Source organism: Cebidichthys violaceus, unplaced genomic scaffold, assembly GCF_023349555.1.
Source record: "Cebidichthys violaceus isolate CVI_PGR_0920_01 unplaced genomic scaffold, fCebVio1.0.p SCAF_4, whole genome shotgun sequence".
NCBI classification, from domain to species: Eukaryota; Metazoa; Chordata; class Actinopteri; order Perciformes; family Stichaeidae; genus Cebidichthys; species Cebidichthys violaceus.
Genome location: NW_027176594.1, coordinates 7360416 through 7373319, shown reverse-complemented (window position 1 = coordinate 7373319; position 12904 = coordinate 7360416). Strand labels below are relative to the sequence as shown.

Here is a 12904-nt window from a genome sequence, read left to right as displayed (position 1 = left end):
GTAGTGCAACGCTGAGGATGCAACTGCCGTTAAACCCCAAAGAAGAAGAAGAAGAAGAAGTTAGCTCCTGGATAGCTACCTACCATTTGCCCGGTAGAGTTGTATTAGCGTTAATAGATTTAAAATAAACTAATTATTTCCCGAAGATGTCCAAAAGACATCGCCTGGATTTGGGTGATGACTACTCCTCCACTAAGAAGAGGTCTGAAGGGTACGTGAAGCTCCACAGTTAACATGTCCGCTTTAACCAGTTAGGTACTAGCTAACTATTAGCCGATGCTAGTTGATTTGGCTAATAGCCACCATTGATTTATAATGAGAACCGTTACCATATAATTACAGCTGTTCATTTTTTTAGCTGTTTTTTTGTCACTGTCCAATGGCGCCTGAATGTTCTTCAGAGACAGGGTTTTGAATTCATTGCGTCTTGCTGCAATGCTTAATGCCTTCATGTAGGTTAGCTAATGAGGACGGCGCTAGCTATCAAACGTTAACATCACCATTGAGGCACGTGTGTGTGTGTGTGGCTAAAGTGCCCACTTAGCGAGTTGCTAACAACCTTAGCTAGCTAGCTGAATTTGACTTAACGTTAGCTGCCTAACCTTAAGCTACAAATGAAAATAATGTAATTTGGTTGTTGTAATAGCAATCTACTGTAAGAAATGATCACCTTGAGACTTCCCAACAAACCTTATTATTATGCGCTAGGATGTTTGCTAACCGAAACTTTGTGGTCTCTGTTTACCCAGAACTATATTATTAACGGTAGCTAGGCCAAGTCACTCATTTACCAATTTCGCTCACATACGGCAACGCTACATCTAACGTTACGTTATTTGAAGGTTATACTCCTTAACTTTATTGGAAACGGCTTCAAAGATACTTTCTTTCAGTTTTCTCTTTATTGTGAAGGGGCTATGATACTATTGCACTTGTGTTGCAACAAATAAAAGTTGCTCTGCTGTTCAGCTCATGTCATGTGAACTGGGCTAAATTAATAATTGTCCTTTTGACAGCAGTATAGGCAGGAATTCACAAGGTAGCTTCATAATGATTTACATTGGAGTATTTATTATTATGCCCTGCCCCGATGTTTACAGGAGAGACCGGGACCGTGACAGAGACCGCGAGGACCGCTCCAGGGACAGGGACCGAGATAGGGACAGAGACCGGGACAGAGACCCAAAGCCCTCTAGTGTCCCGTCTAACAGCACGGCGCCCATCCCATGCTTAGCACCCATCAAGCAGCTGGCTATGCAACAGCAGGTCAACCCATTCACCAACCTGCCACACACACCGCGTTTCTACGAGATTCTGAAGAAAAGGTTACAGCTTCCAGTGTGGGAGTACAAGGAAAGCTTCAGCGATATCATCACACGTCATCAGAGCTTTGTCCTTGTTGGAGAAACTGGCTCCGGGAAGACAACACAGGTCTGACATGCAACGAATCAGCCAGTACCTTTTTGTGCATTTTGAATGTCTTTTAAAGCCCCAGTATGATGGCACAGTGTTGTTTAAACATGTGATTTCCTCTCAAATTATTTCATTTTTTATTTATTGCAACTTTTCAATCCATAGATCCCACAGTGGTGTGTGGACATGGTGAGGGGCTTGCCTGGGCCTAAGCGGGCGGTAGCCTGTACTCAGCCCAGGAGAGTGGCTGCTATGAGCGTGGCTCAAAGGGTGGCGGACGAAATGGACATCATGCTTGGACAGGAAGTTGGCTACTCCATTCGATTTGAGGACTGCAGCTCTGCTAAGACTATACTCAAGTAAGGGATCGAGGTCTTTTGTCGACACAGAGCAACCTGTCTTATTGTTTTTCATCCAGAACGTCTCAATCTAACAAAGCGTGTGTGTAATTTCTTTAGATACATGACAGATGGTATGTTACTAAGAGAGGCTATGAATGACCCGTTGCTGGAGAGATATGGGGTCATCATTCTGGACGAGGCCCACGAGCGAACTCTGGCCACAGATATCCTAATGGGAGTACTTAAGGAGGTGGTGCGTCAAAGACCCGATCTAAAGGTACTAGCTGACTTTTTAATAACAGCAGTTAATCATTTGCCTGCCTTAATCATGGTATACGTCATGTTTTGCAACACCAGTGTGCTTTACTAAATTGGTAACCTGAAGAAAATGATTCCTTGTGTCAAACACACACAGGTCCAGAGTCCAAAAATCTGTCGACAGCCCACCAAGGGTTTACGCCACTGTTATACACTCATTGTTATACACTCCCTTTCCTAAAATGAATCCATTTTCTGTACCTGATGAAGAGCCAGCTTTTGTGTTTACTAATGTAATGAAATGGAAATATCGAAGGGAACTTGTAACAGTGATGCGCGTCCTTGGAAGGCACAATACATTAATCAGCAAGTGTGCCAATTCAATTAAATTACCATTTGTTAGCATTAGACACTTGCTCACTGTTCAAGAGAAGGTGTTTAATAAATAGATGCTGAGCAGCTCATGCTGAGGACTTTTTTTGATTCTAATAACATTTTTATTTTTTATTATGACCAAACACAAATTATTTTCAATTGAACTCTTACAACAGATGAAGAGGAGTGTGGTACTTTACACAGAATTGCATAAAGGCAAGACTTCGTCAGTGAAACGTCTTCTGTAACTAAGAACTTTAGAAATTGCATGAACTTAATCAAGAAATATCTACCAAGTCAGTTTTATTTGCTGATATGATTAAAAGCGGTATGGACCTGCTGGCACTAATTTAACCGTCTGACGTATTGGTGTCTAAATAAATAACAAATACAAGTTGGAAAAACAACATTTACAGCAACGTTTTTCCCATCATGCACAGGTGATCGTCATGAGTGCCACGCTAGATGCCGGGAAGTTCCAGGTTTACTTCGACAACTGTCCTCTCCTGACTATCCCTGGGCGTACACACCCTGTAGAGATTTTCTACACTCCTGAACCGGAGCGAGATTACCTTGAGGCAGCGATCCGGACCGTCATCCAGATTCATATGTGCGAGGAAGAGGAAGGTGACTGCCTTCTCTTTCTAACTGGTCAAGAGGTAAGACTTGTGACACTTGCATTACTCAAGTCCATTGTAATAGTGTTCATACACGCACTGTCTTTTTCCTCAACACACAAAGTTGAATAAACATTTTTTTTCGTTCAGGAAATTGACGAGGCCTGCAAACGGATTAAGCGTGAAGTAGATGACCTCGGACCTGAAGTCGGAGACATCAAAATCATTCCACTGTATTCCACATTGCCACCACAGCAGCAGCAAAGGATCTTTGAACCGCCTCCTCCCAGAAAGCCCAATGGTGCTATAGGAAGAAAGGTACATTTTAACTAATGGAAGAGATACATTTTAATTTATCGCACCAGGTTAAATTATGCATCTTACTTCATGGGGGGCTTTTTCAGAATTTGATAATTGATATTTGAGAGCCTTTTGCTTCTTCCACAGGTTGTGGTTTCGACAAACATTGCAGAGACCTCTCTGACAATTGATGGTGTGGTGTTTGTCATCGATCCTGGATTTGCCAAACAAAAGGTGGGCTAAGTGTAGCTCAGCTCACTGGAGTTTTAGTGCGTTTAGTCGTGTTTCCAATGTGGTGCTGCATCAAAATGTGGATGATACTGAAAAACTCATTAATATAAAGGCAGATACAGAATGCTTTATTTGAGGCTCGTGGCTCAATGTCCCTCGACAGGTCAACTATTACATTTAAACATGCTTTTAAAATGTGTGTCCAGGTTTACAATCCCCGTATCAGAGTTGAGTCCTTGCTCGTCACGGCCATCAGTAAAGCTTCTGCCCAGCAGAGGGCAGGGCGAGCCGGCAGAACCCGTCCAGGGAAGTGTTTCCGCCTCTACACAGAGAAGGCCTACAAAACAGAGATGCAGGCAAGTGACCGTAACAGACTTCTTTGCACATTTGTGGCTGTTTTTCTTGTTTGTTAACATTGTATACACCTCCACTCCAGGATAACACATACCCTGAGATTCTTCGATCCAATTTGGGATCTGTCGTGCTGCAGCTGAAGAAGCTGGGTATTGATGACCTTGTACACTTTGACTTTATGGATCCACCAGGTGAGTGGGTCTGCTTTAGTTGATAAAATATTTTATTAATCTCCACTTTGGCATAACTCTCTGACCTTTCTGTCGGCCTCTCCCCTTTCTGCAGCTCCTGAGACACTGATGAGGGCCCTTGAGCTGCTGAATTACCTCGCAGCTCTCAACGATGACGGTGATCTGACGGAGCTGGGCTCCATGATGGCAGAGTTCCCTTTGGACCCCCAGCTGGCTAAGATGGTCATTGCCAGCTGCGAGTTTAACTGCTCAAACGAGATCCTTTCCATTACTGCCATGCTGTCAGGTAATGCCCAGGACTGGGCTGACATCTTCCTTGCCTTCTCTAGGCCAAGCCTCTTGGGGTTAATCACAATACTACTCACTGGTAGTTGTGAAAAAAGTGATGGCAGGACTATTATTCATAACTGTATATTTGATGTAGTATTACTGAAGTTTTTTTCACCTTTTAATTCCCATGAAATTCTTGATTAGTGTTGTGTGAAAACAGATGCAGGGCGTCAGGAGAAATTATCTCAAATTTAGTAAATATGAAGCAATAATTATTTCTGTTTAAACCAGTAGGCAAGAACTCTGTACATATTTTGCAGTATATTAAGTTACTCTTTGAAACATAGTTACATCCAGATGTGGGAAAGTGGCAAATATTAGATTGACGCACCCGGAGAGGTGCAGACCAACGTATTAAACAAAGATTTAAATTATTCCTAAGCAATGCTGTGTAGGGATTACATTGTGTGTACAATAGTCACTTTTATTTGAATAATAAAATCTGCATGCCATTTTTTTTCCATAGCCATGCGGCCCCAACGTGAACTGTTATGTCATAATCAAAAAGCCTCTTTAATCCACAAATTTCCCTTTTGTTGGGAATGCCTTTCACTCTGGACAGCTTCACTTACATTTTAAAGCTGTTCTTTAATTTTGTATTGGCTTTTAATTTTATGTTGTAATTGTTTAAGGCTAGTCTAGTATGTTCATTGACAAGCGAAAGAGCCTTTTCACGAGTGTTTCCTCATCAAAGCCTGTGGATAGGGCAGGCACCACTTAATGTTTTTCATATTCATCGCGTTAATTAGAATTTTCTTTTCATTTAAATAATGCATTGTGAATTGTACCTGTTATTTCTAGTTATCGTATGTAACCTGGAAGTATTTCAATTATCTGCTCTCTTACAAGCCTAAGCATTATCTCTCAATACGAAAAAGTAAAATTTCTGAATCTTGAAAAGTAAAAACATTGCTGGTGTCCCTAACACTTTGTAGTTGTGTGAAAACTCTTGTTTTACAGATGTGGTTAAATGACCCCCTCTCTACGAGCTAATAGCCATTACAGTTGGGAATGACCATGAGAAAAGACTGCAGCCCCCTTTGATAGAGCTTGTGGTCCTGCCCTGTCCCAACGCAGTGTCGAGTGCCCTAGCATCATAGGCTTTGCTCCATTTTTCTCTGAATATTTGACTCATCCCTATGGGCGGCTTTGTTGGGGCCCATACCAACCTTGTTTAGTCCCACAGTGTTTTGTCCGACCCACGGAGGCTAAGAAGGCAGCAGACGAGTCCAAGATGAGGTTTGCTCACATCGACGGAGACCACTTGACGCTGCTCAATGTCTACCACGCCTTCAAACAAAGTAAGCAGTTTAAAAGATCCCATTTAGATGTTTCACAATTTCTCCCAAATACAAGTCCAAAATAAGCCATGGAGAAACAACCTTAAGAATATGTGGGACAACTAGCTAACTTAATCAGCCATTTATCATTCATTCCAAAGCATAAAACATTAAACTTCTATGCCAATATTATCTTTTTAATCAAATTTAATTAAATGTAATTTTTATGCAAAATAACCACTATAGATGACAGTAGCAAAAAGAAACATTTTTTGACAGTTTACACTGACTTTGATACGGTTGAAATTATTTGTTGTTATGGGTGGTAAAAAACATATTGTTCTTAGAAAAAAAGAATCTGAATGGGCAGGTCACATTTAAAACATTTTTTTTTTTTTTTTTAATCGGGCGTTGACATTGGTCAAGAAAATGGCATCTCATCTCTTATAAGTCTAAATGCTGGACTTGAGATGTCTCTTTCTAAACCAGTTGTGATGTCACAAAGTCATGCTCATACATACACATCTTAAGGCCCCGACACAACAAACCCACATCAACAAAGGCGGACTGTTGAGTTGCCTCACGTCGTTTTGTCTTAAGTGTTATCTGCTGTCATGGTTGTATGCTTTGTGTGGACCCCAAGAGGAAAAGATATTCTGCACCAGCTAATGTGGATCGAGGACTGTGGATATATAAGCTGTTGTTATGAATTCAGCAAATGTCTTAATTCTTGTCATACTTTTTCCAGACCACGAGGCTAACCAGTGGTGCTATGACAACTTTGTCAACTACCGTTCACTAATGTCTGCCGACAACGTGCGGCAGCAACTGTCCAGGATCATGGACCGCTTCAACCTGCCCCGTCGTAGCACAGAGTTCACCAGCAGAGATTACTACACCAACATCCGCAGAGCGCTCTGCACCGGCTTCTTCATGCAGGTAAACGCAGATTAGCAAATGTTTAAATCGGTAAGCTGATCCAAAGACGTCATTCATGATGTTTTTTACAGGATATGATTTAAGTTTGCAACACAGATGTTTGTGTACTAACGTCTCTCTGTGCCTGTGGAAGTCTACATTCATTTTTTTTTTTTTTTAATCCTCCAGGTGGCTCATTTGGAGCGCACAGGTCATTACCTCACAGTCAAAGACAACCAAGTGGTCCAACTGCACCCATCTACAGTCCTGGACCACAAGCCTGAGTGGGTGCTCTACAATGAATTTGTCCTCACCACCAAAAACTACATCCGCACATGCACAGACATCAAACCAGAGTGGTATGTGTGCAAAGATTTGTAACTTTTTGTAATACAGGTTCACTAGAAAAGCAAGGAATTTATGCATGTTTGTGTGGTATGCTGCAACACCACAGGCCAAGCATTCAGTCCGTTCCGAACAAGCATGTTTTGCCCGGGCACCGCACTGAGCTTTGATTGTACATGATCTCCTGACAGATTCATTCATGGTCTTCTCTCTTCTGTTACAGGCTGGTGAAGATCGCGCCCCAGTACTATGAAATGAGTAACTTCCCACAATGTGAGGCAAAAAGACAGCTGGAGCGAATCGTTGCCAAACTGGAGAGCAAGGAGTATTCCCAGTACTGAACAATAGCCAAGAAGTGTCCTGGAAACAACTTGGTACTTGTTTTTAGATCTTTCTGTATCATTGTATCTTAATGTTTAAAATTTGACATTTTGATTTTTATATTTTGTTTGCTTTTTGTTTTGTTTCTTTTTCCCATCAATGTTAATTATGTAACTAAGTGTAATGTCAGATGAAATATCAACAGCAAATATTAGACCTGGCTATAAAGATTTTCAAAAGGAGTATCAGAAACATGTCATTTAGATGTGGTTGACTTTCCTTTAGGGGATTGCTGAGTCATAAAAAAAGATGTGCTTGCTTTGTTTCTTTAATAAAGGAGCTTTGACTTAATATATGTGTACATCTTAATTACTAAAGTCTGTTATTTCAAAGGTAGTGTGGTCCCTCGTGGAGTATTGTTGGTGGGATACTGATTTGGTAGTTCAAATTTGCTTCTTCCAGACTGGTTTATGATCAATCAAAACACGGGGTAGTACCACAACTGTTACACAATACTACAATTTCAGTATATTTAATATCTTAAAGGTCCCATGTTGTGAAAAGTGAGTTTTTCATGTATTTATTTTTATATATATATATATATATATATATATATATCTCACAGTATTACTCTCTCATCTCATCTCATCTTCGACCGCTTATCCGGGATCGGGTCGCGGGGGCAACAGCTCCAGCAGGGGACCCCAAACTTCCCTTTCCCGAGCCACATCAGCCAGCTCTGACTGGGGGATCCCGAGGCGCTCCCAGGCCAGTTTGGAGATATAGTCCCTCCACCTGGTCCTGGGCCTCCCTCGGGTTCTCCTCCCAGCTGGTCGTGCCTGGAACACCTCCCTAGGGAGGCGCCCAGGTGGCATCCTCACCAGATGCCCGAACCACCTCAACTAGCTCCTTTCCACGCAAAGAAGCAGCGGCTCTACTCCGAGTCTCTCACGGATGACCGAACTTCTCACCCTATCTCTAAGGGAGATGCCAGCCACCCTCCTGAGGAAACCCATTTCGGCCGCTTGTACCTGCAATCTAATTCTTTCGGTCATGACCCAGTCCACATGACCATAGGTGAGGGTAGGAACGAAGATTGCCCGGTAGATGGAGAGCTTTGCCTTGCGGCTCAGCTCTCTTTTCATCACAACGGTGCGGTAGAGCGACTGTAATACCGCCCCAGCTGCTCCGATTCTCCGGCCAATCTCACGTTCCATTGTTCCCTCAGTCGCAAACAAGACCCCGGGGTACTTGAACTCCTTCACTTGGGGCAAGGACTCATTTCCTTAATAATAATGGATTTACAGTATTACTCGTAAACCTGAAATGTGTTCCAGTTTATTTCCTGTTGCAGTGTATCTGAATGTCAGCTGACAGGAAGTAAACATGTCCAACCATTTGCCTGGCAACGCAATTGAAATGCGCTAAAACTGAGTATTTCATACAGAGTGAATACAGTCATATTCAGACACGCAGCATGAGAAAAATACACTGTTTTTAAAGCAATATTTAAGCATGTAAACATGTTGTAGTAGAAACCCAAAATACAAGCATGAACCTGGAAATGAGCATTATGTCTCCTTTACTACATATATATTTTTGTGCTTTTTGAAAAGTTCTGAGCAGCCACTTTATTACAGTTCAGCTCAATTTGTATTTATTACCTAATGTGTATCTCAGCTTATGATGCACTCTACAGATAAAATAATGAAAATGTATTCGTTTAAGTATTTAGAAAAAAACTATTTGATCCAAAGGGCTTTTCATTAAAATACTTTATTTTGTCACACATACATATTCAATTATAATTCACCTTATAACAGTGGTAACGACCCTGGGAGTCAGAGGGATCACAAGATAAAAACTTAAAAGACAGAAAATAAAATAGACATTACTGCCTGACAAAATTGTTTACTTAGACAACATCTGACAAGGGAACACCATTCTTAACTGCTCAGGAAGTAACTTGTGGGGCATAACATGGTTATAAAGGGACATGAGCCAAAAAAGGTTGGAAACCACTGCCTTATACCACCTTAAGTATTTTTTTAATTTACTGTAAATAGTACTGCTGCTAATTTAAGTGTTAAAACAGCACAGACCTCCCGAAATATACTTTCAACCAACCAATATTAAAGGATAACTTAAGGTAATTCTACTTAAAGTATAAACAGAAAATGAAGTTGTACATACATACTGTCATCTCTCATTTTTTTTAAAACTAAAAATAAGAGCTTGACAATATCACTGCTGTTCAATATCCTCTATGGTCTCTGGCAGGCACCTATTGCGTGTCTCTGATAGCGTTCTGGCCACTATTCCCCCCAGTACAGCTACAGAGCACAGGACGACCTGGGGCAGTTCCTTCCACACCTCATCGAGTAAGAGAATCAAAGGAGCCACAGCTACACCAAGTCGAGCCATGAAGGAGTTGTAACCCATGCCATTCTGCCTAAAAAAACACAGAGGAGAACTTTAGGGCTCTAAATGATGCTTTTATTACTTTCAGGTTGAAGAAAAAGCGTATTTATTCAATGTCTTGCAGTGTTGATATAGTTACCTTATTACAGTGGGATAGAGCTCAGAACTGTAGAGCACAATAGTTGCAAAGGATGCTGATGAAAACCCTTTTCCAATGACTGCCACCACTGTTCTGATAGTACACATATCTGAAAACAAGATGTCAGTAATTGAGGGATGGCTTTTTGTTGTTGCAGTTGTTGGTTGTAATGAGAACACTACTATTCCATATATATTGTGTATAATGACTGTAATCTCTGTTATTAAAACAGTTACATTTTAAAATATCATGAACCTTAAATGTAGGCCCCAAGTCTGTGGACGTCAATGAATGCTTACCTTTAGGTATTACAATGTTGATTCCAAGACAGACGCCAGCCATCAGCAGAGTTCCCACCTCAGTGCTTCGCCTGCCTATCTTATCCAGTAAGTAGTAAACTGATACTTTGGCTGGGAGCTCAATTAAAGCGTAGGTAAACTGAGTGAGGTAGATGTTGAGCCCAAAGCCTGTGATGTTGAAGCTGATGCCGTAAAATGCAGTTGCCACGCAAAACCTAACGGGAGAGAGAGAGTGGAGACTCATTAAACCAAATTGATAGTTTATTTAGATACAGTCAGAACTATTCACCTGGATCGTTCAAAATGTAATACAACCTAAAATCATTGAGCACAATGGCATTGGTAATACAGACCACACTGTACCAGTACATAGTGCCAGTTTCCTCATGTTGGGTGTTCGTATCAGATCGAAGTATGAATAAGGCCGATCTCTCTTCTCAGTTATAGCAATAGTCGATAGTGTCTGAAAGAATGCAAAGCAGCATTATTCTTTAAAGCCTGTGATCAAAATGTAAAGGATTAACATCTATAATAATGTATTAGAAAACTCAAACTAATTGTAATCTATAAGATTACAGGCCCACTTTGTTAATTCTCTTGATGTAACTGTCATCTGGAATATGCCAACCTCTGTTGTAAGTGTGTCAGTTAGCTCCGCTGTTCCGTTCATCTTGGCACATTTTTTCAAATACATCTGAGCTTGCTCCAGCTTTCTATTAGCAATGAGCCACCTCGCCGACTCTGGCATCCACCTAATGTTAAAAGCACACATTTTTTTACATCTAATGTATTGCATTATTTCATAGCATGTTTACATTAAAAACAAATCTGATGTAAATTATGTACTTAATCTACGTATCTAACACCAGTCGGGTACAAGTGCAGCACAAAAGTAGCATACAAAGGCAAAAGAGAAATAGTCCGCACACTGAATACTGCAAGTTAACATTGCAGTCCTATAACATTGTAGGGCTCACGATGGTCAGTTAAAAGAAATGGATAAAAATCAATGTAGCAGAAACAGATATAATTTTTTCTATTCCATGCAGTATTCTTACATCAAAAGTGATATTTTACCCACGATGCAACAAGGCAGCAACAGTTCAGTTGGAGATTCAGGTGCGTTATGCTAGTAGCAGCTAAGGGAGCATTGAGAAGATAGCTTCAAGCAGACGAGGAGCAGGGCAGATAGCTTCAAGCAGACGAGGAGCAGGCTACAGGAGTCAGGCTACCTCACTTTTTTCTAACTACACATCCCCAAATTTGTTTTCACTTTTCAATTTTGCAGTCTTAAGCCACAACTAAAGTTGATCACTAATCACTTTGTTTTCGCTCTCGTGCATTCGATCTTAAATGAAGTTAAAAGTGTTAAACTTTTGAAAGATGAGCCCTTGATAGTTTAAACATTGTCTTATAACATGTTTCAGAGTTTGCAATATTAGTGTGCAAACTACATAGTTTTTCCCCCCCCAACCTTAACCAATGTAAATGTTGGGCACCCGAAAACACAATATCTCTAGAGCTCATGGTAGAGGACTTCTGTTTGACGAAAAGATCTGAGCTATTCAGTCCTACCTCCAGGTGATAATGGCCAAGGTTAGAGGTGAGGTGACACTAACAATTAGCCACCGCCAATCAGTCACAAAATAAGCAATAGCTGAAAAAACTGTGTTCCCAAATGTCCAGGATAAGCTGTCGATGACTCCAACCAGTTTCCTGTGCTCGATGTTGACCCATTCCACACCTGCAAAAAACAAACACCTCATCACATTGCAGGGATCAAAATTTAGAGAAACAAATGTATTTTTGTGTGCCTACATTTGCTTGCCTAGGCCTCTGAACTTTCTATGATATATAAAACATGTAACAGCTTACAACAGAAATTAAAATATATTATTACTGAGGACTGTTGAGACAATGACGATGCCGGTGATGCAAAACCCGGTGAAAAACCTCAGCACCGCAAACATCACGTAGGAGGTAGAAAAAGCACTTGCAACAGCAATGAGCATTCCAGACACATACGACACCAGCAGCATTATCCTTCGGCCAAACCTACAGAGAGTCAGAGAGTTTCCAAATTTAGATTTTACTGATTGGTTGAAACACTTGATAATCAAAGTAATAAGCTGAATGTCAAGGAGCCAAGCTGCGGTACCTGTCACTCAGATTTCCAAAGGTTACGGCTCCAAACATCACTCCAACAAAGAAGATGGTAGCAGTTGCTTTGTTTTTCCCTCTTTTATCACACACCAGATCCCACTTAAACAAACAAATAAAGAAAGAGGGTTGATGACATGAGTGACTTCTCCCTAAAAGGAGGTCATGATGGTCAACAAGTACATTTAGTTTTGTCTGATGTTTCACTAATGACAAGAAATTAAGGTCACCTGTGAGGTCAGAGTAGACTTGAAGGTGGTATTATCGTACACCCACCCATTCTGGCACGGCACTGTGGGTAGATCAGTCATGTTGGAGGAGTTGAGCAGCAGATGATACTGAGGCTCTGCAAACATCTGACAGGAGTTCAGACTCCCATCCTCCTTGACTGGAATACTTACAGCAAGCCTTTCTGTCTGGGATAAATTCGTAAAAAAACCTCCGTCATTCAGAGAGCTGATGTCGCAGTGGTGAGAAGGAATTGCCGCTATGAAGTTGTTTAGCATGAAGTGGCAGGGCAAAGTGAAGCGGCCAATGAAACTGATCACAATGATCATTTTTTGAAATCTTCCAAATCCATTAATGTTATCTAAAATGTTCTCGAACTTCAT

General features: G+C 41.0%; 2 protein-coding genes across 2 annotated transcripts; one reads left to right on the top strand and one right to left on the bottom strand.

Annotated features, from left to right (window-relative positions):
* The first annotated feature begins 46 nt into the window (after nucleotides 1-46).
* Nucleotides 47-7625, top strand: LOC137884822 (ATP-dependent RNA helicase DHX15). Its single transcript, XM_068726852.1, has 14 exons — nucleotides 47-211; nucleotides 1101-1431; nucleotides 1579-1772; nucleotides 1872-2031; nucleotides 2828-3046; nucleotides 3155-3322; nucleotides 3452-3538; nucleotides 3742-3891; nucleotides 3972-4080; nucleotides 4175-4366; nucleotides 5589-5711; nucleotides 6439-6629; nucleotides 6798-6967; nucleotides 7177-7625. The coding sequence occupies exons 1-14, from the start codon at nucleotides 147-149 to the stop codon at nucleotides 7292-7294; spliced, it is 2277 nt and encodes a 758-aa protein (XP_068582953.1). The 5' UTR covers nucleotides 47-146; the 3' UTR covers nucleotides 7295-7625.
* A 1893-nt stretch (nucleotides 7626-9518) lies between these two features.
* LOC137885150 (solute carrier family 22 member 7-like) lies at nucleotides 9519-12904 on the bottom strand. Its single transcript, XM_068727301.1, has 9 exons — nucleotides 12524-12904; nucleotides 12292-12395; nucleotides 12034-12188; nucleotides 11709-11877; nucleotides 10762-10885; nucleotides 10487-10596; nucleotides 10134-10348; nucleotides 9835-9943; nucleotides 9519-9726 (listed from the first exon to the last, which is right to left on the bottom strand). Exons 1-9 carry the CDS (start codon nucleotides 12902-12904, stop codon nucleotides 9519-9521), a joined length of 1575 nt encoding a protein of 524 aa, XP_068583402.1.